Below are 27,402 nucleotides of genomic sequence, written 5' to 3'. Positions count from 1 at the left end.
ACTAGGTTATAACTATAGAATCAGCTCGATCCACAAAACCAGAGGAGAAAACTGCAAGAAGAAGGGAAACATTTTAAAACGTAAATATTCAGTCAAGGAGAGGTTGTTGTTCATATAATATGGCGCGAAGCTGTCAGACCATACTTTTTACATGGTTTGATAATGAAAGACGTCTATGATTTTAATTTTTGCCTAAACCTCTAAAAAATGATCTATGTTAATAACAGAGATCAGAGCAGGGGAATGTAAATGTGAATGAACTAATTATTTGAAGCTTGTTTCACATCAGATTTATCTCATTAGTATCTGATGAAATCAGCTTGGTTGATTCAGTCTGCAGCATTACACAAAGTGCCTGGTGGGATGACGTCAATTCAGTTGAAAACATGGGAGATATTCTGTTTTGCATATTTATTTTGAATCACCAGCAAGCTGGGTGTCTTGCCCATTTAAAATTCAGCCAAATGAGGGTGTTTGTCCTTTACCAGATAAAACTGAGACTGTGTCCTCCTGAGGGAAACGTCAGAGGAACGAGCTGCTAGATATTCCTTTACTGAGTCAGATGTGTTGGCATGAGCGATCCATGATTTCATCTGTTGTCATTAAAATTCTGACAACTTTCAAGATTGATTTAGAAACTTCTGTCACATATTTCAAAATGGATGTAGGACATGATGTGATGCTAGAATGTATCCCATATTAATAATGTAAAATAGCCAGCAAAGCATTTACACTGAAATTACAAAATTATTTTTCTACTCTTCTGCATACTCATGATATTCTCGGTATGAATATGGTTGTCTATTCCAACAAAACCCAAAGGCAACTCACCAATAGACACATTGATAGGTGATGAATTCACCAATTGTATTCCCAAATGTTGTGTGTTACGAAGTCTAGACAGATTAAACGCCTCCTGTGTATGAAGGAAAAACCCCGGAGCTTGGTGGGGACAGTGTCAGCGTCGGCCCTGATCTTGTGACACAGCACCCAACCGTGCTCTCCGACTCCAGAGTTAGGTTTCCAGTTTAGAATTCAGTGCCTATTGATTACAACACGTCAAAAACGAACTTTAAAAATACTTGTGCTTGTCCTTTAGAAAGAGGGATAAGTGATCTGTTGTGGACAGAGTGTCAGACAAGAATTAATTTATGCCTGCTATAAAGTTGTGCACTGTCAGAATGGAATGTGTGGTTTTGGATTATCAAATTAGGCAGTGAAAATAATTGTACTCTTCATTCGGGAAGACATACCTGATTGTGTTCATCCCCCACAGCAGATCCAGAATCAATCAGTGTCCTCAGTGTGAACAGGCCATCTCCTCCTGAAGTACTGAAGAAGCTCCAGAGCAAAATTCAATGTCTCTCAGACAATTTTCACGATTCCGCCTGCTGTCCTCCCACTCTAAACGGATCGATACACAGTGCCTAAAAAACCACCACACCTAAAACCTTGCGTGGTCCCAGCGGGAGCACAGATGCAAGCATTGTAAGTGGCGTAAAACCTCTTGCTTAAGGGGGGGGTGTTGTGTTCAACTGAGTGGCACCTTGTGTGTCCAGTGAGGATGCAGGTTGGTCTTATATGTCCGTGGGCACTAAATATAATTCACAGGGGAGGGAGTGGCTTTGTTCTCATAGTGTCATCGTGATCTGACCTTTGACTGTGTGGAGGAGGGTCAGACGCTGCAGAGCTTTCCTTCAGCGCTGAGGTGACAGGAAGTTCTTCTTTTTTTGTGTGAACTTAAGGATGGAATAAACTGCCGGTCCCGTTTTTTGTTTTTTTTAAGTTATTGTTTGAAGTCAGATTCAAGACTACAAAACTTTGCTACTACAGCCTGATTTTCTCTATAAATATCTGTAAATATAGAGTCTTCTCCAAATCTGTCTGCAAAGCTAAGGTGCCCCACAAGTAATATGAACTTTGCCCTCACACTCTCAGGCAGCCAGACAGGAATAACACATTGGAGGAATTTGCTTTCGTTACAGTACCATCAATACACTGCTGGTAAATGTGAACTGTGCAGATGGCATGTGTTTATGCGTTCCATAAAAAGAGAGGTGTCCTCTACCATTGTCACCCGGTGCGTTGACCCTTACATGGAAAGGCTATTGATAACCTAAAACTCTGCACTCTGGCCGTCAAAAGTATAAGTTATTCAACCTGAGATGTTTCCTGACAGGTGACGTCAGCTGCTAGGACGTCTCTACTAAAGATGGTGACGCTGCCGGTAAATACACAATGAAGTTTCATTCGTTCTTCCAGTCATATTGAGATGGAAGCGGCACCACTTCACCTTTTTTTTTTTTTTTTTTTTACTGATAATTCTCCTCTCTGGTGATATATACAAACATGGGCTGTTCTAACACATTCAAATTTGTCCTTGGTTTAGACAGACAGACAGACAGACAGACAGACAGACAGACAGACAGACAGACAGACAGACAGACTGACAGACTGACAGACTGACTGACTGACTGACTGACTGACTGACTGACTGACTGACTGACTGACTGACTGACTGACTGACTGACTGACTTTATAGATACTTTATTAATCCCGGACGAAATTGCACATATCCACTGCTCAGGCATTGCATAATGAATAAATACTGGATGAACACCGGGACAAAAACAAAAGAAACACTGACATCACAGGACATACCACAAGACATACACTACACTAACAGACACATGTAGCATTAATAGGACATATACTAAACTATAACTAAGACATAAACAGTATAAAATTAAAATATAAACAGTATAAAATTAAAATATAAACAGTATAAAATTAAAATATAAACAGTATAAAATTAAAATATAAACAGTATAAAATTAAAATATAAACAGTATAAAATTAAATTAAATCCATTTAACCACGTGCTGACCTCGCCACCTCCCCCCCGCTCCTCCTGAGAGAGTCATTGTACCCCCTGATGGCATGGGGCACGAAGGAGGACCTCAGCCTCTCTGTGGAGGCGCTGTGTGACAGCAGTCTGCCGCTGAAGGTGCTCCTCTGCTGGGAGACGGTGGTGTACAGGGGGGGGCTGGTGTTGTTCATGATGGCCCTGACTTTGAACATGGTGCTGCTCTCCAGACGTGTCTCAAAGAGTCCAGGCTCAGACCGACCACTGAGCCCGCTCTGCGGATGAGTCTGTTCAATGAGATAATTTTAATTTTGATATGGAGAGTATAAATTACACAGTTACAGAAACTCAGATTTTATTTTGTTGTGTACAGACAATATATAAATATCCAGCTTCAAAACAAATACATTTAAAGGATGTTTTTACTTTTTAACTGATATAGTGGTTTAGGTTTCAAGTTTTTTCCTTCGAGCTTCCTAAAGAATTTTTTGTAACTGACAGAGTAAACGTTCTGTGTTAACCACCTTATCACTTAATGTGGAGGGGGAAAAAACACTTTTTTTGAGTGTTAGTAAAACAGTTCACTGACAATAGCTTTAAAATATCCTATGCATTATGAGAGTAAAAGTCAATTAGGTCATATCCCACCTAAATAATTGAATATAGTGATATGAAATAGCTAAAATATCACATTTTCTGCACATTTTTCTGATAAAATGTAATGATTTTAAATAGCTCTTGACAAGACATGACATTTCATAATTACATACAGTTTCTTTATTTCATTAAATCAAAACAAACACATGACAACTGCAGTCTATAATTTGGTGAGTTGGAATACTACTTGATATTATTATTATAGTTTTTTTTTTATCTGCCTGAACAATAAGCTGTTATATTATGTAAATATGAAGTGCTGTGGTCTACGGTCTTTCATTATTTATGGTGGGTTTGTAGAACATGTGGTTTGTCTCTGGTGGGTATATTATCACCTTGTGTCTCTGCAGTAGACAGCAGATCTGTCTAACCTGATAAATTAATAGCTTGTTACCTGTCTGTGGGTGCCTATATGTCCCAGGTATGTGTTTTGTTAGTACGAAAACAGTTTATTGTGGATCCAAGCCCCGACGCTGGAGTCTCCAGCATTCTGCAGGTGCTTACTGCAGGCCTTCACCACCAGGAAGACCACCTCTGCTATGTTGAGTAGAATGCAAACCCCTGACACAGCCAGCATGAACACTGTGAAGACAGTCTTCTCTGTGGGCCTGGACACGAAGCAGTCCACTGTGTTGGGACAGGGGTAAGAGTCACACTTCACTAGCCGGATCATCTTGTAACCAGGATAGATCATATAAAATAGATACATAAAGGTGATCTCAAAAATGATACGAAATAACAGGCTGATGATGTATGTCCACCAGAGAGCTCCCGAGATCTTCATCTTCTGAGTCTTTATCTGCTCTAGGTCTTTGGGGTTGGTCCTCCCTGACAGTTTGCAGAGCCTTTTGTCGATGTGGCGACGGTGGGCTACGTGCATGGCTACCAGCAGGGCGGGGGTTGAGACCAGGATGAGCTGCAGAGCCCAGAGGCGAATGTGGGAGATAGGGAAGAAGTGGTCATAGCATACGCTGTTGCAGCCAGGCTGCTGGGTGTTGCAGGTGAAGCCAGATTTCTCATCACCCCAAACGCTCTCGGCCGCAACCACCAGGACCAGGATACGGAAAATGAACAAGACAGAAAGCCATATGCGACCGATGCCAGTGGAGTGTCTGTTCACACCGCTGATGACAGCATAGAATGAGGCCCAGTTCATCTTTGGTTCCGGGTCTGATGGGGAAAGTTAAAAAAGCATTGAGTGGAACAAATGACTGAGAAGGATTTGCTGTGTCCAGTAGAACAAAATGCGACAAGAAACCAATGACATAGAAATGACAGGATAACCACAGCAGTTCTGTGCACATATACCCTTAATAGAAATCATACAATCATTTATATATAGTATGTCCAAACTGTAAAAATAAAACCAATCTTTACAGAATTTTCTGTATATGTGATTTTAGAGGTGAGTCATTAATTAGAACCTTTCGGACAAAAGCAAGATTTTCTTTCATTTTACGGTTTAGAATTTACATACTGCATAACACATAACTGACCCTAGCATCAGCCATTATAATTGTCAATATATTTTCAATTAAAATTAATTTCCCTATCTGGAATTATTACTTCATATTTGCCAAATTTATAAAATTACCACTGAGCCCTTAAATAATTTCCCATTAGGATTATTAAAGCATTCATCTATCTATCAAATGTCCATCCAACATTTAAATTGTGCCTGTAAACGTGTGTCGAAGCAGATTTTAAAAATTATGATAAATTGTTCTCATTTTCTGTTAATATAACTTCCAGACTCCTAATGCAGCTCCACATGTCTTTAAAAATAGTAAATCACCAATTTTCTCATAAAATTGATATAAAAATTTGACGTTGATGCTGAATGTGATGGCTACCCGTACTGCAATCTTTAAATGAAAATGAGCTGCTTTAATGGTAGGATATTCAAACTGGTATTTTGATAACGGAGTGATCATAAAACCTTTTATCAAAAACCAAAATGGTCTCCAGTTCCATCGTCTAACTTCTAAAGATTTGTTCCTTCTCGATGTCTTATGAAAAAAATCCAATATCTTTTGCACGAATGGTCAGACAGAAAACTCAATTTTAAAAAATGTTACTAGAGAGATATGTGTGTTACTTATTTGTTTGAACGAGAATTCACAGGAATCATTTAGAAAATAATTACTATGTTGATTGATTATGATTTAATAAATTATTGCTTGTAGCTCTTATCAATTAACAGTTGGTTACTGCTGCTACACAGCAAAGATGATGTCGGTTTGTTTCCCATTCTTGTTGCTAATCAGATTTGTCTTGTGATGCCCAGAGACTTAAAAGAATGAAACATTATAAAAGTGCTTAGAAATAATCCACTGAAGCTGTACCTGCACAGGTAAAACAACAAAGTCCCCGCAGCTATAAAGAAGACATAGCTATATAAGAATATTCATCCTCCCAGTTTCTAATTTTGCTCTCCATATCTTAACCAAATCCAATCAATTTCTATTCTTAAAATTATCAGAAAGGTTTTTTTTCTCCTGTGCTGGTTATCAGTTGGCTTTTATCTCCAAAATGTACTAATTTCCAGTCTAGCGTGAATCACAGCTGTTACCCGTCTCAGCAGGAGGCGTAAGAGGCATAAGAGGCAGTCTGGAGGACAGCGCAGAGCTTCTGGCTTGACATGGATGTAAATCCTGAGAAAGAAGAAGGCGATCTGCCCCTCTCTACAACAGGCAGGCCACTTAAAAGTGCAGCTTTTACAATAGTCTGGCACCAAGAGTCATGTGACACACTTTCACCATTCAACACAGTGTGGAATGCCAATTGGGTATCTATGCCCAAAGTGAATATTTCTGATGCTCTCTAAATATAAACAGGAAAACAACCATGGCTCAAAAGTGTGTTAACATGCAGTAAATAAGGAATCATCTTCCTTTGAGACATTGTTTTGTTTCATAATCACAAAAAGGAATAAAATATCCGCGACCTGCGTTAGCGGATTAAGCGGGTTGGAAATTGAATGAATGAATGAATAAAATATTTATTTCATAAAATTTTTAGACAATGTCTTTTCTCAATGGTTCAAGCTGATCTCTAACATTAACTCCATATCCTAAAGACAACTCTCATAGTCAGTTTCAGGCCAGACACCAGAGGATAACCTAGCCTTACCATAAACACACATGCTGAACATCATCTATTATTTCTCTTGGCTGATCCGACATTAGAATTACAAATGAAGCAGACTCACCTTCAGCTGTCGTTTTAAAGTGTTAACATTGGCAGATTTTTTTTTTCAGTCGGCACAAGAGTTTCAGAGCACTATGTCTTTGCATTGCTAATGATTTCTCTCACACTAGCCACTGCCCTGCACTGGAGAGGTCATATGCTCTTGTCTGCAATATCCGCACACAATAGCCTCATTTATGGTGGCCAAACAAACAGCTTCACAATTCAGATCAAATGTTTTAATTTCTGTCCAGCTGAGGAATCTGTGTGGGGACAGCGGCGTGTCTGCTCACCCTCATTGTGCTGTGTTCTGTAGAGGAAGTGGAGGATGATTTTGACGCACTACGGCGTAAAACATAAAGGTCTCAAACAAAGAATGACCCATGAAATCTCAAGATAAGAGGACAAGCATTTATGATGATAACAATCAGTCAAGTCCTTCTCCATGGTTGTCCTGTGCGAATTTAATCACTAATTCAATAAGCTTGGCCTGTTTCATGTGTTTCTCTGGGATTAAACATTTGTGCTTGTTTTTTGTTGTTTTATTTGACTTAATAACCTTAGCTTGTATTTTTGAAGCATTACTTTTTCTATGATGGAAAATCAGAGACATGAACATTTTCTAACTTCAAAATTATTTCTACTGTGTCTCTTCAGTGACAAATCTGAGAAGGGTAGGTCAGGGTGCCCTGAAAGTAGTACCTGACAAGTGCATCGCTTTGACCTACCCTGAAAGGTCAAAGCTATGCACTAGCTTTTACCATAGATCAAAGCTCACACACTGGCCTTCTCCTTTGTCTTTCTATTTTAACCGATTCCTGAGTGTACAAAAGTTGAAATTTGATCTTGACCTAGTTTTATCAAGGTCAAGGTCATCAGCTCATTTTCATCCCCTTTGCCGCCCGAGTAATCTGCTTTTTGTTTCATCTTTCCACCTGCAACAGTTGCGAAGATATTTGGTGGACATACGAAGGAACGAACGGACGAACGAACGAACAAACGAACGAACGAACGAACGAACACACAAACACTGACAATCACAGAACCTCACCGCTTTGAAGCGGGATGTAACAATTGTTTTTAATCTGTGCTCTTCTTTATATCATAACCTTTTTGGATTCAAAGTTGAACAAATGAGTACGGCAAATGTGGGAGGAATTATTAACATTTTGAAAGGAATTTTATTTGATGAATGATATAATTAAATCGGAAAGGTGAAACTTTGAAACTCACTGGAATAAAATGATCACACTGTCATGTTTAAAACTGTAAAATAATTCAGTGTGATTTCAGTGTCAAAGAATAGAATAATGCTGTGCTCCGATGATCATTAGAATAACAACCCCTGCGTCTATTATATCGCAGTTAAATGTCATCTGAAATGTCAGTGTCTCTCAGTTCTTATTTTAATCACACTTTGGGTCAAAAATCTGTCAAAACACCTAAATTCCAGGGACTCATTTCTCACTTTGGGAAGAAAAGCAGACGCATGTATCATTGATTGCACAGATTTTAAACATTACTGCTGGGTGTCAGAGGGCCGTTAACAGAGAACAGTGATTCATTCAAGATGATTCAGTATCTCCCCCCTCTCTGTGACCCCCGCCCCCCCAACATGCTTTGTGTTTGGAAACCAAGGCCTGCAGGTTTAATTTGCAGTGGACTTTTCAACCTGCTTCAGGTCCGTTCGAATGGTGCCATCTGCAGGTTATCAATGGTATTGCAGAGTTGTTTTGTGTTTGTTTATGCAACTTTATTATTTTCCCTTAGAGTCTAGGTTGTGAGTTTGAGCCCACTGTGATGCTGAAAGAGTGTCAAAATAGTATGTGATCATACCATTTCTTTTAAAACATTAATCAATAAAAAGTGTTTGAAAACAAAAGAAATTTAAGGTATGTAAGACAATTGTTTCGAAAGTGGTAATGATTCAAGAGATCTTTTTGAAATTCATTGTTACTATAATATTTCACACTCACTTTGGTATATAAAATTTAAATATGTTGTTGAATTATTTTTGTTGTGTGCTTTAGAGGGTCAGCTTAACACGTATTCAAACTAACTGGGAACACACCCAGGAACAAAGCAGCTGCTACGTGTCCAATGATCACACGGCTGAGCGCACATATCTGAGGTATTTACAGGTGTGTCTGCATTATGAACTTCTTGAACTAAAAGCACAACACGCACACAGTAGGTTTTCTTAAGAAAAACACAAATAAAACCAAGCTGTGCTTTTATTTTACCAGAGAAAATTATATTCATCATAGAAATGCTCACAACTACCAGAGGTCAACCTGGCCAAAGTAAATGGAACTTAAAACAGGTTAACTGAATTTAGGAGCATATTATTGAAGATCCACAGGTTCAGCTCGGAAACCAAATAGAAATCCAGCTCAGGATTCCGGGCCAATCCGTCCTCTGTCTGTTATAATGATTGGATTTCAGTATTATGATGTAATTGACATGTTTGGGGTACCACGCTGTTGAATTCCACTTGCATTTGAAGCTATAAATAAAATCCCATCGGCCGTGAAGGCGGCATCCCTTCCGCAGCGGCCCCTTTAAGATCCCGCTGGGTGTGGAAAGAGGGAAGTTTAGAGAGGACGCGTTCCACAGAGCCGCATCCCATTTAGCTTTTTCTTGTCCTTTCACGTAGAAATGTCGGGACATAACGATCTGTATGACACATCTGTCTGATAAAATACATGTTTCAAAATACAGGTTGTAATATTTTTATGTTCGTTTTACAGTTAAAAATGTTTTCAGACCTCAGTGTTGGACAGAAAAATCTACCTCACAAATGTGAAGTATTTTGGAATGGGACGCTCCGTCAAGAGTGACTGCCTCTGCTCTAATAACGACGCTATAACGAGGAAAACGAGATCCAGAACTCATTAGAACTTTAATCTAAACAGCAGTTCAGACGAGCGGAACGGAGGCCAATCCACACAGTTTTCGGTGCATTGGTAAGGGACCGCCAGGATCCTCGGCCGCCATGGTTCCAGATGAGCTGGCGTCTCTCCCCGCTGGAGCAGTGCGCGATAGTCGAGCGTAGGCTGCGTGGACCACCAAAACAAATCTCTATTGTCTACAGCCGCGGTTCAGAAGATGGGGCACCCTCCTCTGGAGTTTAGCGATTGCTATCTGGACAGTCCGGACTTCAGAGAAACTCTGAAGTGTAACGAGCTGGAACTGGAGAGGACCAGCAAATTCCTCAAAGAGTTGATAAAAGACGGCAACAGCGTGATCAACGCGATCAAGGGTAAGCATGTGTAAATGTAAGCATTTGTCTTGTTTTCCTCTGAGCAGCATGTGAATACATTGACGTGAGGAGGCTCCAGAGCATCAGCATCAGTGGGGCCTACAGGATCGATACGGATCATCAGCATCAGTGGGGCCTACAGGATCGATACGGATCATCAGCATCAGTGGGGCCTACAGGATCGATAGGGAGGTGCTTGTGCTCTCCGTGGAGCTTTCATTAGCAGCGAGGCCGTGGATGTGATGCAGATGTGCAGGATGACTAAACCCGTCTGTTCCCAGCATGCACCAGCTGTCACCTCTCAAACACACACCTGTGCACGTGCTGCCCCCCCCCCCCACTGGTAGTGTGGTGACAGCTCAGAGTGGGGATGCTGGTGTGCAAAACTTGTCACCTTGGAAACAAACTGTTAACATTTTATAGCCTATTATATGTTACACATCTCAGATTTTGCTATAATCAAATGTGTTGATTAGATCAATGCGACAGATATGACAGTTTTATTTTTAGTGAGGTCTTAATGACTTGTGATTCTAGTCATAGTGACCCTTTAGAGGTGGTACTGTTCCATAATCTTAGAATCTTAGCCCATTTCTGATGGCTAAAGGCCTCTAGTTCTGGAACAGCACTGGGTTTACCTGCTGCGACCATCTTCTTTAAATCACAGTGACAGCCTTTAAAATCATCTGTGGACTTTGAGATCTTAGCTATGGGGCCGATAGTAGCTTTTGGGGTCCATTAGAACTTGGTGTGGAGACTGGAGGACGACCGGCGTGTGAATTGTGAACTGGTAGACGGAGACGTGCAGAGGTGCCCTTGAGAAAAGAACCACACACACACACACACACACACACACACACACACACACACACACACACACACACACACACACACACACACACACACACACACACACACAGTAAGATATATACATACTGAGTGAGCAAAAAAAATTATTTACCCCCAGGGATCAATAAAGTTACGTCTTTCTTTGGAACCATTGTTCTTTGGGTTTTCCAGCGATGCCCAAGAGTCAGCTTCCTCATGTTTTATTCTAACTTCCTGAAACTTGAAGGAATCAGTTTTACCATCAAGATACTGCAGGTTTTTGGGCACTGAAATCCTGCACACTTTACATTTTATACTTTCAGGAATTATGTGTTGAATGTACAAAGCAGCTGCTACATAATATACTTCACTGTAAACCGAAAGGATTATTTTTTTACAACTATAAATTTTGTGAAATATGTACCGGTAAAAGCCTCATGGAACAAGTATCATACAAACCTAAAACCACTTAAAATATTTTATCAATGTAAGACATTTAAAGTGAATACAGAGATTAGGGAGGAGTTCAAACCGGATCCTGGACCTGTTCTCTTCTGATCTGACTCTTTCTGTATTAAACCCAGAGTTATTGGAGCTGGTTTATTAGGTCATTTACTGTCAGCTGTATTTTGACAGCAGGGTAAAGAACTAGCTTTCCATTGCAGTTATTGGAAGCAAAGACAGAAACACTTGGGTGACATCTTATCAGTACTCCATCGTATCTTTTATAGGCTATTCTTTGGCGGTAAAGAAGTTTTCCCAGACGCTCGGCCTGTTCCAGTTTGAAATCATCGGCGACTCGCTGACTGATGATGAGATCAACATCGGTAAGATGCTGCAGATGCATTCCCAGACCTTGATTTGTAAATTCACGTGAAGCAGAGGTCGTGTGTGACCTGTCATTGCTTATGCTATCAGAGATCATCAAAATCGAGTAGACAGTTAAAACGCTACATCAGAATAAGCTGATAGGAGCATTTTTTGGTTCTCCATTTAATCACGGAACTTATCTCTTAGTTCTTGACAGATCTGAACAGCAAGTGTCCTTCCTTTTTTTAGTGTTTCCTGCGTTAGACATCTAAGATAAGAATGTGCAAAGTCTTCATTCCGGCCGTCATCCCTTTGTTTTTTTCCTCCGCAGCTCAGTCGTTCCAGGAGTTCGCTGGACTCCTACAGGAAGTGGAGCATGACCGGATGATGCTGGTGGGTTATCAGCTTCCTCCACGCTAACCCTGCAGCGTGCTCGATCCCTCATGAGTTTTTCAAAAAACACATTGATATGATGGATGTGATGGAAACCATTGGTGCATTCAGCGACTGATACTGAATTTAAAAGGGAATGTTTTGCCTTGGTGACGGCATGTGCTCTCAAAGTACCTTTCTGCTTGATTTATATCACACAGACACAAACCTAATACCCTGTCAGCAGAAATGTGTGCTAAGCAGAATACTGTTAATTATTTTGCATTCATTTCCACCCGTTTCTTTTTCCCCTTTAATTTTATGACTCCATTTTATCCGGTTTTATTATTTCTACTGTTGCTATATCTATTTTTCTTCCTATTTTAGTATTTCATTTTGTTGCTCACAGGAACTTATACAAATTTCCTCTTTTTTGAAGCCACAAAAACTTATGACACAGTGCAGCCAATTTTTTGTGTTGTTGTTCTTGTATACGTCTGCAATTAAGACATGAAATAAGGAGCAGCACCTCTGGTTTGACCGGATTTTCTGCATACAGATAGCTTGAGGTGATTTAGTGACTAATCGTTTTTTACAAGAGCATGGAAGGTGGCTGTGAAAACAATTCAAACATCTCATGCAGGACAAGCCAAGAGCTGAACATTCATTAAATAAATAGCATGTCTTCACAATGTAGTTTCAAGCTCATCCTCTTCAGAATTGTGTTGTACTGACAGCTCTGGTTATCTACACACGTGTAAGCTGAGTCATGCATATTGCAGTACTGTATACGTGTAAATATTTGTATATTTTGACATAAAGACTGCTCTATGTTTGCCTGTTAGGTTCAAAATGCCTCCGATCTGCTCATCAAGCCCTTGGAGAAGTTTAGAAAGGAGCAAATAGGAGTAACAAAAGTGAGTCTATTCATAGATTCTTCTGCCGCGTCGCTAATGTCAGTCCAGGAAGTCCGGTCTCTTTGTCACGTCAGATATTATTAGAACACGGAACACCTGCCTCACGCAGAGAAGACAGGAAGTCATGAACCACTTTATCACATGTATTAATGGTTACACAAAGGTGTGAAACATTTAACTGCACAGCAGCACAAGTGCTTGCAGTGTCGTCTTTACAGTATGGAATGCTTGACATATAGAGACATTTTTCTAAATCACCAGGAAACAAAGTGTCTCATCACCTTGTTGTTGTTGCAAGACAATCTTCTTGGTTGTGTTATAATATTTCATTAAGTAGCTTCTTATAGTTGATAAATGTGAATATTTAAAAAACCCTTTTTGGCATTCATTTTTAGTTTAACTTTCTCAGAATGCTTTTAGAAAAGGACAAAAAGAGTGACAGAATGCTCATGAACACCTGATTGGTCATTAACAGGTGTAAACATAGGGCTTTTTTGACTGGAATGGATTCATTTGTTACATATTTTATTTGGAATTGAGTTTGTAATAAAATTACTTCACATGAAAGCATATTTTCTAAATAGGTGAACTATTTTTTTTCCTGAATCCAAAAGACATCAGAAACACATCCACGGTAGCCCATTTCAAAAACAGTAATTATTTTGATGAGCTGGTTGATAATCAGTGAAAGCGTTCTAATAAATGTTAATTTACTACTTTTAGGTCAATTTTGTCAATTTTTTCCTTAATGCTTTGGCAGATAAAGACTTTACCGCCATTGGTTTATTACTTTTGATGCTTTTCAACAGTACAGCATGACAACAGTGCTTCAGCTTCCAATGCTAATACGGCCATTTATCCATGACTTTTAGTGTTTTATAGCTCTCAAATGTTAACAACATCCTAAAGATCCCACAAAGGGCTTGCATGAAGTTCCTAATATGAATATGAATATGGTCTCTTTGAGTGAACTTGATTAATTCATTTTTCTGATCAACATATTTTCATAGGAGAAGAGAAAGAAGTTTGAAAAAGAAAGTGAAAAATATTACTCCCAGGTGGAGAAACACCTGAACCTTTCTGCCAAGAAGAAAGAGACTCTTCTTCAGGAGGTGGGTGTTGATCAGCCTTTCTCAGCTCTGTTTTTGAATCTTTTAGATGAGAGCCACTCTGAAATGTTTCTTCACCCCACAGGCTGATGAACTCCTCGACAAAGAGCGAGTGAACTTCTACGAGTCTTCCTTGGAGTACGTGTACCAGATCCACCAGGTGCAGGACAGGAAGAAGTTCGATGTGGTGGAACCTGTGAGTGAGGTCTCCCCATCTGTCCCTTTCCCACCCTGAGAATGAGGAAACACCAACGCATCACTAGACTAAATATATGCCTCAGTAATGTGGTTTTTAGTGTTAACTGAAACTCTTTCATTTTGAGAGCTAAGAAAAATCTAAAATGTTATTTGTGCTGTGGTCGAGCAGGTGCTGGCGTTTCTCCATAGCATTTTAACACTCAACAACCTGACGGTGGAGATGACTCAGGACTTCATGCCTTACAAGCAAGGGCTGCAGCTCAGCTTGCAGAATGTAAGTGCTGTCACCGGCCTTTTATGACGCCATTAGAGATTCTGGACTCTTTAATCTGGCCCTCATACGGTTCCAAAGTACTGTCTGATTTTTACCCCAAGACCAGAAATCACTATGAGAGCACTCGCGAGGAGATGGAGGAGCTGATGAAAAGGATGAAACACCCTTCCCAGATCTCCAAAATGCACAGTTTTCTTCCGATGGAGGGTTACCTGTACTGTCAGGAGAAGTGTAAGTGCAGAGTTAACAGATCCGTCTCGAAACCCCTCACATGAGACTCATCCAGCCTTGTCGTCCCAACAGGGGCTCTGGGGGTTTCGTGGGTCAAATATTACTGCAGGTATCACAAGGAGGAGAGACAGCTGTTCATGGTACCGTGTGAGCAAAAGCCTACCACTAAGCAGGTGCTCACTTTCTGCATCCAATGCCAGCTCGTATCCTCAGACATCTTGCTCCGCCATCATCACTCTTAGGGCTGCATTCCAACTACGGTTTTTCTCCCCACAGGGCCCCACGCAGCTGACACTGAAATCCTGCATCCGCCGGAAGACAGACTCCATCGACAAGCGCTTCTGCTTCGACGTGGAGACGAGCGAGAGGTTAGCGCAAACAAATGTGGAACAATGTGAGACGAGGCGACACGGGAGCCTTGTGGGATAAACAGGTGAACAGGTGGCTGACAAGGACAGAGTGTGAGGGCTAAATGGACCATAGCCCAAACAAGCCCTCAGCAGCAGGCGCTCTCTGGAAACAGATGGCGAATCAATGATTTTTGGGGAAGGAACACAACAAGCTCATATTTATATTAGCAGACCATTGAGTTTGCAAAATGCATTTTACTAGATGCTCGAGCCATGGGCTGCTCCGTCATGAAATAGTCAGTGTGACAATTTAAAGGTTTAAAAGCTGCTTTAATTATTCGTTAAGTGCTTCAAAGTGCTTCTGACTTGAGCAATTAATTTTTGCCAGAGTGCGCATGAAACAACAACATAATGAGGAGTTAGCTGTTTCATAAACTGAAGGTGGCACGGCTGCCGGGTGAAGAGGGTCGTGTTGTCAGCTGAAGATGTTTTCAAGCCAGCCTGCTCCGGCCTCACGAGCTGACGTCGACCGTCTCACCTCTCTGCGAGGGAGAAAAGAGTGAATAGAAGAGTGAATCCTCCCGCAGGGCTGATGTGTTCGTCTGATCTTAACGGTTTCTTCAGGTGTCCCATTTGTGAGCCTCTAAAACAAATGTCAAATTATTATTATAATGCTAATGTGGCAGAAGCAACAGCAATTAGAAAACGCTACCGGCATTAGAGATTATAAAAGGATTATTCACACCTCTTTCATCCAGATAGAAGAACTTTGATATTTTATCACAAAACTTTTCACAATAAATGTAGTGCGTTTTGGTCTTTTAGAATTTGAGAGGTTTTTTAAAATTTTTTTATCCATGATTGCAGGTAGGATCAGCTGTCTGCTCATTCTGTGATTGGGGTGTGTGTCACAAGTCAAAAAGTGTACAGAATTTTTATTTTTTTTTCACAAAACTTTACCAACACACCTGTCATACACAGGAGAGGCGGCTTGATATTTTGAAATTTCAATGTATTTTATTGAATTCTTTTCATTTTAAAATTTGACATCTGTGATAAATAAGTACAGTAACAGGCTTTTCGATTGATATAGACAACTTCCTGTCTGTGTTTAATGAAACGCATCCATAGTGTTGGTGGGGTGTGTTTAACGTGTCATACGGGTGTGCTCAGGTTTTTAGCACACATTGTCTTCATTAACTATTAATTCCATAGCCTATAAGCTGCAAAATTTGGCAGTTCATTTTGTTGCTTCTCCAGCAGATGGATTGAATTTTGTCATTTCTTCATGCTTCTTTTAATCATATCCATTCACACCTATTATTGCCACATGGGATTCATTCAGTTATTAGTTTTTGCTTGGTCTTCACTCGATCCCGTCACTGAAGAGTTTGATTTTAATTTTGCCTTTTTAATTGACTTTATTTTGTGTTTTCAAAGAAATACTCCAGTCACCTTCCAGGCTCTTTCAGAGGCAGACAGGAAGTTGTGGATGGAGGCCATGGATGGAAAAGAGCCTGTGAGTTCATTTCTCATCTGACTGAGGATTATTTTTATGCTTGATAAAGTTTTTTTTTGTTGTTTTTTTTGTGGAAACTACTGCACTGCCAAAATATTTGCAATGCATTATGGAGATAGCTACTGGAAGGCGTGGGGGGGGGGGGGTTGGCTTGGCTACTGGTTGCTGTGCAGACTCCCTTCCCGTTTCCAGTTTCCTTTTCCAGTCCTGTTTTTGTGTGGGTATTTTTGTTTTTTAAATTAATTCTAAATGTTTCCTTGTATTTAATTACAACTGGCGTTACACTTAAGAATTTATTGCTATTAAAATTAATTCCATTAATTTTTCAAATATCATTTGCCACATTGTGGTATTTTTGTTGAAGGCAGGTGTTTGGAGCCCTTTAACTCGTTAATTCCCCTTTGGGTTCTGTCACGTCAGCTAGTCGAGGGCAAAACAAATAAATAGTCAATACTAAAGGATGTGAAAACTACAGAAGACATGCTTTTCAATTCCCACTTCCTGAACAACTTCCCTCATGATTTCTGTTGATTGTGAACATTTCACAAGAACTTTTTCATACCCTCCTCCCCATAGTCTCAAGCGAAGTGTCGCTGCGCTGCCAGGTCAGCAGAGTCTCTGAGCTTTCTGCCTGGAACAGGACCAGTTCGGCATCAGAATGATTGCTAATGTGGTTCTGAAAGGCCTTAAGCCTTTTGAACAGCTAAAATATACAGTACTTCTTTCTCTCATTTGTCTTGGAGCTTACATGAATATCTGTGAGCTTCTACAACATGTCTATGCCTGCTGATACCTGGTCGGCCCAAGAATGTTTCTGCATTGTCTACATCTCTCCCCCACACTTCTCAGTCTTATTGTTAATGTTCCAAGTTCAGAACTTTGCACTGATAGTATGTACTCTACTGACATTGTTGGCAGTACTGTCATCCTTTCATACACTTACCCACTCTGGGTAAACACCAGAACTGAAACAATAAGTCAGTTGGGAAAGGAAATCAACAGCTGGTTCAGCCATTTCCCTGTCTAATATGAACTTTTTCCAGCTTTCATACATATTTGCCAAAATGTATGAAAACATCCCCATCTGTAAGTAAAACCATTTCCTGTCACAGCATATTTGTTTAAATTCCAAACCTAGAAATGGTAGAAATTCATGAATTTATTGTATGTGACAAAACAACACATGTAATACACTTAAAAAGTGCTTTATGGACTCCTCCTGTGTCCTTTCCACTGGCATTAAAATGTAGGAAAAAAACATTCTTGCACACACATTTTAGTCATTCCTCCTTAGCCACTGAAGGAAAGCAAATTTTTTAGATATTGGAAAAACATAGGGGAAAAAATGGTTCATCTATTATTTCCTGTGAAGGTAGCTGCATCCTTACCAGGATTTTTCAGTGCTAAAAAAAATAAAGTAAAACTAACATGTTTTCATATTTTAAATCAAAGAAAGTAGAGAATAAATCAGTATATCTTTTTCACTTATTTGTAAAGGTACGACAGCAATTTGTCACACTTCAATAAGCTGTGATAACAAACACTCTCGTTGCTGGGGAGCACTTGAATAGTTGACCGTCACCTCTGATGTTGATCACTGGGGAGGGCCAAACTTGGTTTTAGTCTGTTGAACCTCATTTTGTCCAATCGTTTTTTTTACATATCACTGTTTCCATTATTATTATTTATGTGTAATTGTAGCTCTTCAGAAGAGTGCACCAGTCGTCCCACAAACCACGACAAGCCGTTGATGGGAAAAAGTCCAAGACTGGTCAACCTTGATACTCTTTAATTTTCTCTTGTCTTCTTTTCCATTTCAGATATATCAACTTCCAATTCACAAGCAAGCTGAAAGTAAGTCCGTTAACATCAGCCTCATAATGCTTCTGTGTTTGTGTTTTATTGCCCAAACAATATTTTCTGCTCAATCTGATCATATTTTCTATATTTTTCTGTTTTCTTTATGTCTACAGTGGAGCTAAATGATGTTGGATTCAAGTTTGTGAGAAAGTGCATCAACTTCATTGAAACATATGGTAAAGGGTCCCAACAGGGTTATTCCTGCTGTAGTAGTTAGTTCTTCCATTTGCCCTGAGGATGGCGTAGTTGAGTCGTAAATTAGATATTTATGGCACCAGAAAAATGCACTTCATCATCATTGTAGTTGTCTGAATATATATGCCGATTTCAAATTGTGCATTAGTTATGACATCTTTATTACATATTTATAAAGTTTGGCTCTCTCATTTTTTAAAAATCATATGGAACAAGAATGTGTTCAGTATTGATTCTTGCAACACTTAAAATCCTCTTATAGTCCTACAGCTAATTCTATAACTTTGCTTTCTGCTATAAGGCAAATTGTAAATTAGAATTTAAACAGAATTGAACACTTAGCTACATCTTTAAATGAGTATTTTGATCCCTGATCGAAGTATCGGATCACTTTTCAACAACTTTACTGCTCAGTGGAACATTCATAGGCACGCAAGAACATCTGCATCTTAATTTTATTCCTGGAGGCTCTGAAGAAACGCATGTGGTGCATTTCTGCTGTTCTTTGTTTGCCCAGGTTACACTCCCCTTTTCTCCTCTTACCTCCCCCTCTCTTATTTTCAGGACTCACACAGGAGGGAGTGTACAGAACAGTTGGCAGCAACATCCAAGTCCAAAAGCTCTTAAATGCCTTCTTCGGTAAGGAAATAGTCCTGTGAACGTAGCCCTACATCTGTCTGCCCATTGTATTTCTTCCTTTTGGCTGATAAACAGGTCAGACAACTTTTGTGACGCTTAAATACACAAACGACAAAGAAATTTCGACAGGTCATTGACGCATAATGCTTGACCTGCTCACAGATGAATGCAGCAGAGCATTTAGTGGTCAAAGAGACAGATGTTTCCATCACAAAACTGTCTGTCTCCATCTGTCCAATCCATCTGTGCAGACTTAAAACAGAAGCAAAAACTAAATAATATTATTTGAATTATGCAAAATTTAGCACAGAATTCCACAAAATTTGGTGGAGGGGAGGGGTATGGGCCAGCTTTGCTAAGTCAGGTTGTAGGATTGTTCAGCCTTTGTGGAGGAGTGTCATTGCAGTGTTGCTAAATACTTTTTTTTTTTTTTTCCCCCACAAAATTTTCTTTATGAGAATGGGAAAAATTCAGGTGTTAAAAATGTAATTGAACAGGACTAACATTCTGTTCCGTTTTCCACATTTTCATCCAGCATGAACAAAACCAGCTCCCTGAAACTGACGCAGCCAAACGCAATTCAGCCAAGATTTAATTTAACCCCAAAAAATTATTGTACGAAAAAGGACTTTTATCATGCTATTTCTGCTTTTTCATTCCCTAACCATAAAGAGTACCTGGCCCCGATTTGCTAATCGTGTGCTTACAACTAGCACACGTGTCCACTGGCCAATTACTTCAATAAATGGAGGTAATAATTACAGATGTTTGAACATGTCTGCTTTGCTTTGCTGTAGACCGAACAAACCCAGGAGATGTAGATTTTCTCAGCAGCGAATTTGAAGAAAAAACAATCACCAGTGCTTTGAAGTTTTACCTGAGGTACGTCAGATTTCAGATCTTTCTCACCATCCTAACGTCTGGAATTGTTGGAATTATAAAATCTGAATGCACTTCTTTATTTTTGACAGTTTCCCCTTTGACTCAACTTAAATAGCAATGAATTAATCATGAATATATTTGAAATGTGTTGCATGTCTTACTCAACAATCTGCCTCCAAAACTCTGTCTCTGATATGACGATGTACTTCATGTCTGTCACAATTACAAATGTAACAGTGTCATGGGCTTCACTGTTTGAGCGTTTTCCAGTTTCAGATCCTCCACTACAGCTTTGCCAGTCTTCACAAGGGTTTTCTTTGTTTGCAGGAGTTTGTCAGAACCTCTGATGACGTACAGTCTGCACCGAGACCTCATTTTTGCTGCAAGTAGGACATGGTTTTTGTATTGGCTAATATCAGTGTTAAGGATTTATAAAACTTTCACAGTTGTGTTTCTGCTATTATTAAAATTTGTTCCCTATATTTGTTTGAAGCAAATAAATAATGAGAGGGATTTTTTGTGTTAAAATTCCTTTAGTTTTCACGTATCTGCACCTGTTATAGAGGAAAACAATTTCCCATTGTCTGCACATTTACAAATGTCCTCATGATTTATTCTACACACGACAGGAATCATACATTTGTGTGTGCGTGTGGAGCGTTCTTTTTGAGCACACTTGTTTGCTGCTGTGCAGGCTACAGATTTACCGTAAGGTCATCCTGGAAGAAAATCAAAATCCCTTGTTTATTTTTATCCGTCACATAACATCATTGTAAACAGAAGACGTTGATTTTAATAGCATCAACCTCATTCTGTCAGGATGTTAGCACAAGACAACTGGTGGTTTCGGTTTCCTGGAAATCTCATCCTGTTGAAATGGGAGCTCCGCATTACGAGCCTGACTGGGTTTTATGGGTCTTGTGCTGCTGCAGCGTCTGCCTGCACCTTGGTCCTTTTCTCCGTACTGAACTGTGTTATTCCTGTTACTTATAATTACTGTCTTCAGATCGCAGATTATGTGCGTGAAAACAGATGTTGATGAGTCGGCCCCTCTTAAGATCAAAGATTCCTTTTCTTGAGTGTTGTGCAACATTTTTCCTTTCCTATAAATCTCTCCATGAGGTAACTTTGTGTTGTCTTTGTGTTACAGAGTCAGATAATCTGGACTTCCGACTGAGTGAAATTCATTCACTAACCTACAAACTACCAGAGAAAAATCGGGAGATGTTGGAACTGCTTATTAACCACTTGGCTAAGTGGGCGATCGCTCACCTCCTTGTGATTTAATTGTTCTAGTTAACTAATTTTAGCCGTTCTGTCTTTCTGAAAACTTTCCCTGTTTCCTTTCTCCACAAACCTGCTTGCAGCGTGTGCAGCCACAGTGAAGAAAACCTAATGAGTCCTGCGAACATGGCAGTTATCTTTGGGCCCACGCTGATGAGGGCGCAGGAGGAGACGGTGGCGGCCATGTTGGATATCAAATTCCAAAATATTGTCACTGAGATTCTGATAGAGGAGCACAAAAAAGTGTGTATTCAAGCTCATTCCATCGATTGCTGGAAGAGTGGCTAATCATCATCTTTTCTTATCGCAGATCTTCAGCCATAAGCCAGAGGACAGCCCCACCCCACCCGTCCCTCCTCCACGAGTCCCGCCAAGAAAGCGTCAGCCCATTACAATCTCCAAGCGACCGGCTCGCGTTTATCAAATTCAGCTTCAGCACACAGAGAGTAATTATCAGCCTCCTTTGGCCTTGTGATTGCCATCGTTATTCTCATCAGTTTTTCATCTTGTCTGAGCTGTTTACGATTATTTTCTGTTTTCTGGTATTCCCTAAAGACTTGGACCAAACACACCTGTGATGCCATCCCCAGCCATTATTGTATATTCCTAACTTTACTTATAAAAATCTGAATATCATTCATTCTTGATCGCTTTAGCCTTTGTTGTTGTCAAAAAATTCTTTTTATTTTTTCCCATTTGTCTTTTTTAATGCCACTTTAACGCGTGTCAAATAAATTCTACATCTATATAACATACAATTTTCTGTTTAGCCTCCCCCAGTATGTGGGTGTGTCTCCATCCTCTGTCAGAGTACCTGCTGCTTGTCCTCCAGTCATGTGTTAAATTTAACTAATATTATATTTGATTTTGACAGACGGACAGAACTACGCATCTATCCCAGAAAGGGAAAAGCCAGTGAGCCCAGTCCCACTGCAGCGGGTAAAATCTGTAACCTCAGCGCCTGCCATCCCAAGAGAACCTCCTCCGAGACAAGCGCTGATGCCCAAACCATCACTCCGTCAGGGACAATCGGACTCTGAATACGGGAGGATCGACGACATGAGGCAAAGACTTGATTTCTCTCAAGCAGCGAACGGGGAGTCGGGAATCTATGTGAGCAGAGTTCCATCCTTCAAGAGCAGAAGACAGGCTGTTAAGGCCACAGCAGGTCACAGAGAAGGTTTGACGGACCTTTGTGCATCTGGCACCACCTTTCCTGGTTAATTTTCAATTAGAAAACGTGATAGGATTTAATTTGAAAGAGCAAATTCTGATTCATTTTCCTTCTTTTTTTTTCTTTTTTCTTTTGGTTAGATGTGTGGGAGCTTGAAATTTTCCAAAAATATTAAATGTCAACCAGCTTCTAGGAACTTAATCTGATGTTTTCCTTTCACTAATGCCCTTTAGGCATTTTGCGTTTTACAGTCTAGTTTGGTTGAAGGACAGTTAATAATAGAACACTGGTGTTGCTTTTTGGTTGTAATAACTGGAACTCGGAATCTTTACTTTTATCAGTCCATTAGTTGTCTCTTGTTGGATTTTCACCATTTCATTTTGTCAAAAACAAATCAAGCATTAGTTTTCACTTTGTACATAGGAGTCGTTTTTTCAACATAAAAGCACATCGGTGTTGTTTTATGATGGTAGAGCTTATCTGCAGAATTTACAAATTTCTTCAACCATCACAGATTTCAGGCTTACCTTCTTGCTATGGACAGTTCAAGTAGGACTACACCTTCTCTGGCTTTAGCTGTTTTTGTTTTTCAGGAGATTCTGATGGTCCGACCAGAACGAGGCCAACAGAAAAACCTCCCATTTGTAGACCCCCAGTAAGGCCTCCTGAGCCCCCCTCCAGATATCCTCCTCCACCGAAGATCCCGACTTCATCCGGCAGCGAGGATGCAGCCACATCCTTGTAAGTAAAGATGCAAAAGTCTGTCACCACCCTCCTAAGATATATAAGATATTATAAGACATTCAAACATGCAAATGCAGACAGAGTGAATGTGTCCCATAAAAATACAAATAGTGGATCTGCTGTTTTAATTAAAGACAACAGAGTGTTCAATTTGGTGTTAGACCTCCAGATGCAGTGTGTCTGAGCAGCCTCCAGGTACCAAATACAACGCAATGGTTTTGTCATTTTGTTGTTGCATAATTACCAGAGCAATGATAAAAGCCAAAATCAGCCTAAGTGACCATTATTTATTCAGATTCTGTCTTCTCAGGATGAATTAAAATATTACTTTCAGCTCTTATCAGTTTTCCACTCTTTTTTTGCTCCCATCCCACATTTTTTGGGTCGCATTTCTGGCATAAAATTCAGAATTAGCATATTTTTACAAGAATCAGTCAATATGGTGAGGTACAACTTTAACTATGTTAACTTAATAACTTGACTACTTTTTTAAACATTTTACATTCAGATTGAATATCCAAAAGGATTAACAAAGGATCAATTTCTGTTGTATTAATGTTATAGAGTTCCCTCAATGCTATCTACAATGTAGATGAAAAGGAAATAGTTATTTTCAAATCGGTGAATATTAAGTAAATGATGAAAATTAAATTTTAGGTGTCAGAAATATTTAATTGAGAAACTGATACCAGCAATACTTCTGAAAAAGGTTCCAAACCTTTTTCAGAAGGTCATGTTTACTGCTGTGTAGCATTACATCTTCTTTTAACGCACCAGAGGCTTGTGGGAAATGAGAAGACCAGACGCATCATTTTAAAGCAAAATGTTTTCCCATTCTTGGCTGATGAAAGGATTTCAGCTGCTGTGTCGTTCTGGGGTCTCCTGTGCTGAATTTAAGTTTCATTTGCCAGACAAGCCGGGACTGCATGGTGGTCAGCATTGAACAAAAGAGAGCAGAATAAATTTTGACTCATCAGACCACAGGACAGTTTTCAGCTTTGTCTCAGTTTATTCTCGGGTACAGTGATGATCACATTTCAACCATTATTTGTGATGCAACAACAAACTGCCTTCTCAGATAATGACTTCAGGAATCCATGTCTATGACAGAAGCCTGTCTGTTTTTGATGCATTATTATCTTCTCCGTTTCTGTTTTTCCCCCCCTGCCACCCTCTCTTTATGAGACATGTTGCTGACATCAAATTCAATATGCTGTACAATTTTCAAAAAGCAGTTCTCATGTCTTTCTGCTGCTTAAAATGAGATAAGAGGGATTTAGCCTTTTGCAAATAATCTCATTCTGTTTGTATTTACATTTTACACAGCTTCCCGGAATTGTTGGAACTGAGTTCTGTGTGATGTGTTGCTGTATGGATGAACCCACAGGTGGTAGACTTGATGTAATAATTATCACTTCAATTCTTCTCAGCCCTACAGAGCATTTTGTCTCAGCACATTGTGTGGTTTTCAGTTACACTTGTTCTTTCTTTGCTCTAAAATGTCAGTATGCCTGTCTTTGAAATCCTCTATAGACCTTTTAGAGACCTTTCAAAAAGGTTGAGAAGACTACTGTGACTAAAAAAACACTAAACTAAATTAACACCTGAACACATAACCACATACATTCATACTGTTAAAACAACATTTATCTTCTTTCTCTGCAGTGTTGCCTCTAAAGCCAAGTTTTTTGAGAGTGCCTCCAGGCAGATTGTCAGGTATGTTTAAGTGTTGTTGTTGCTCCTTGTCTTATTTTTCTACTTCTACATCTACTTCCTACACTGTTTTCTGAGTAGATGTGAATATTTTTACTGTACAGTACAATATAGAAAGTAAGACATCAGAAGCTAAAAGTAACCTGATTTATCTATTATTTGTAATAACAATGTTAAACAAAGTCAATGAATACAAGTAAGATTGCTTTTCAGATGCATTACTGCACACATTTACGTGATTCCCATTTAAGCTCTCAATCAAAGACTGATTCTATTCTATCCGGTGTCTCATGTTTGGCTCACGGTCGTCTCTTAGTGATGATTCATGGTAACTATGGAGGTACAAACATGCACATCTGCTCTTTTAAGCTTTGGACACAACAACATAACATCCTCACTGCCCTCTATGCACAAGCAGCAATGAATTTAAAGTTAATCCTTTTTTTTTTTTGCGTTACATAAAACTTTTCTGCCAGTTTACTTTTCAATGTTTTGAAGGGTAGACGTGTTGATTTATGAAACTGTTTGGATTATAATTCCACAGTTGACGTTCTGGATAAACTGAAGGCCAACACATTCTTAAAAATGTGGGAAGATAGGTTGGTCTAATAATCAAAGGCCAGTCTTCTGAAGATTGTGACATTATTTTTTCTCTGTATCAGACATTGAGGCAGCGTTTATTGCACCCTTTGACCAGTTGTACATTCTTTAATAGTGATGTCACAGAGTCACTCATGAGCTGAGAGTCAAAGATGGAGGCAGATCCTGGATGGTTTGGTGGTTGAGCTGAAAGCTTTAATGCAAATCTAATACATTTTTCTTTCTCGTCTCATTTAGTCCACCAACTTCTCCACCACCTGCGACAAGTATTAAAAAAGAGGTAAGAATCACTGTGACTTAACAGTTTGTTCAGTGTATTTTTTTTTCTGTTTTGATGCTCATACATTTCATGTTTCCCCAGAATTCAGGTTAAGGACACACAGGATCATGTGTGTTGCTGAGTGCACATCAAGCTGGTGGTACAGTTCTGAGAGAGCGGATCTGCATTGAACCTGAAGTTGGGAGGCAACACAGCCAAACTGATTTATGAACGATCTTGAAAAGTAATTGTCTCAGTGTTGGTCATTATTCCAAAGATAGGAAGGAGTAGCAGTACTGATTCTCCCCTTGTGTTATGAACATTTTGTAGTTTGGTAATAAAAAGTTCCTAATTTATTGGCGGAAACTAACTGCTGTAACCAGTGTTGACATCTTACTTCTGTGCCTTGTGGTCTTCCCTTCAGGCTGGTTCTAACATTTTATTATAAATTTCTCAAAGAGCACTACTATAAATTTGAAAAATTCCGTTCATTATTATTCATTTGTCTGTGAAAATTCTCAGTCATCCAGGTCACGGTGGATCATTTATTCATACGAACTGTGAAATCTTAGTTTCTATTTTAACTACTAGATATTATAAGACGGACCATGTTATGGTCATTCACCAAACTGAAGAAAGGAAGTTCTTATTTAGCTAAATCGACAATGTTATTATTTCTGTGTAAGCTACTTGTACTTTCTGACCGACTCAGAAAAGATTTAAAAATGAAAGAAGTCAGTTAAGACATGGCATCATTTGAACTTGTGTCACTTTTGAAGAGGCATTACTAAAGTATTTGTGCAGAGTAATCCAGTAAGTGTAGTTTAAAGTTGTATAATGAATATGAATCTAGTGTACGCTATGATAAACCCATAAATAATCATTAAAACAGATTCACTAGTGAACATTCCAGGACTTCTCATCTTATGTTCGTTCACTTGCTACCTACTGCAGGTAGGTCAGGTCGCACAGGCAAGTCTAAATGTTTACCTGAATGGTTGGGATTCAAATTTTAATTGTGACAATATGTTAAAATAGCACTCCTAGTTTGTTTGGGTTTGTTTTTTTTCTGTGTTCTTAAAAACTGTTCAATGTCGTTCTTTGGTTTGTATTCAAAAGAGGAAATAAACACGACCAGATCTATGCATGACTCATGGCTATTTTCTATTATTTGTTTGGTTTTTGTCAGATTGCACGGTGTTTCCTCACCTTGCTCAGTGTGCTGATGTTTTAAAATCAATCACACAAACATATGTCAGCAGCATATTTCACTCAAATCCACAAATGTCATCCTGTTGGTGTCAACTAAGAGAAGGTCATGGGTCATCAGCATCTGATGGTTTTATCTGATGTGGACCATCCTTCACTTCAGGTCAGTCCATCAACTACCTACACGTTGAGGTCTTTCAATGTGGACACAATGACATGAAAACTGAGGTTCCTACAGCCAGTTGATAATCGGAATGGAGA

At 39.4% G+C, this 27,402-nt stretch overlaps 2 protein-coding genes across 4 annotated transcripts; one reads left to right on the top strand and one right to left on the bottom strand.

Annotated features, from left to right (window-relative positions):
• Positions 1-3,238: 3,238 nt before the first annotated feature.
• Positions 3,239-6,829, bottom strand: gjb1a (gap junction protein beta 1a). Its single transcript, XM_068331357.1, has 2 exons — positions 6,735-6,829; positions 3,239-4,693 (listed from the first exon to the last, which is right to left on the bottom strand). The coding sequence occupies exon 2, from the start codon at positions 4,677-4,679 to the stop codon at positions 3,957-3,959; it is 723 nt and encodes a 240-aa protein (XP_068187458.1). The 5' UTR covers positions 4,680-4,693; positions 6,735-6,829; the 3' UTR covers positions 3,239-3,956.
• Positions 6,830-9,359: 2,530 nt separating this feature from the next.
• On the top strand, positions 9,360-27,082 carry ophn1 (oligophrenin 1). Of its 3 annotated transcripts, XM_068330895.1 has the most exons (24): positions 9,362-9,974; positions 11,534-11,629; positions 11,944-12,005; positions 12,830-12,901; positions 13,912-14,013; positions 14,096-14,206; positions 14,378-14,482; positions 14,584-14,713; positions 14,786-14,886; positions 14,990-15,081; positions 16,504-16,582; positions 18,403-18,436; positions 18,556-18,618; positions 19,202-19,276; positions 20,074-20,158; positions 20,486-20,544; positions 21,309-21,414; positions 21,526-21,685; positions 21,753-21,888; positions 22,317-22,622; positions 23,210-23,357; positions 25,026-25,076; positions 25,911-25,953; positions 26,035-27,082. In XM_068330895.1, the coding sequence occupies exons 1-24, from the start codon at positions 9,821-9,823 to the stop codon at positions 26,044-26,046; spliced, it is 2,382 nt and encodes a 793-aa protein (XP_068186996.1). In that variant the 5' UTR covers positions 9,362-9,820; the 3' UTR covers positions 26,047-27,082. The 3 variants fall into 3 exon arrangements, 2 of the variants coding, with proteins under 2 accessions (XP_068186996.1, XP_068186997.1); XM_068330896.1 differs by lacking the exon at positions 12,830-12,901; XR_011037811.1 differs by lacking the exons at positions 25,911-25,953; positions 26,035-27,082 and having other exon boundaries at positions 9,360-9,974; positions 22,317-22,555.
• The last annotated feature ends 320 nt before the right edge of the window (positions 27,083-27,402 follow it).

The sequence above is a fragment of the Antennarius striatus genome, chromosome 13 (genome assembly GCF_040054535.1).
Source record: "Antennarius striatus isolate MH-2024 chromosome 13, ASM4005453v1, whole genome shotgun sequence".
Taxonomy (NCBI): domain Eukaryota; kingdom Metazoa; phylum Chordata; class Actinopteri; order Lophiiformes; family Antennariidae; genus Antennarius; species Antennarius striatus.
This window is presented reverse-complemented; position numbering and strand designations above follow the sequence as displayed.

Excerpts from the sequence above, each read along its gene's own strand:
- gjb1a (XM_068331357.1), bottom strand. The coding sequence starts at position 4,679 with ATGAACTGGGCCTCATTCTATGCTGTCATCAGCGGTGTGAACAGACAC.
- ophn1 (XM_068330895.1), top strand. The coding sequence starts at position 9,821 with ATGGGGCACCCTCCTCTGGAGTTTAGCGATTGCTATCTGGACAGTCCG. Across the intron at positions 12,006-12,829 it reads AGCATGACCGGATGATGCTG|GTTCAAAATGCCTCCGATCT; the intron begins GTGGGTTATCAG and ends TTTGCCTGTTAG. Across the intron at positions 23,358-25,025 it reads GAGGATGCAGCCACATCCTT|TGTTGCCTCTAAAGCCAAGT; the intron begins GTAAGTAAAGAT and ends CTTTCTCTGCAG.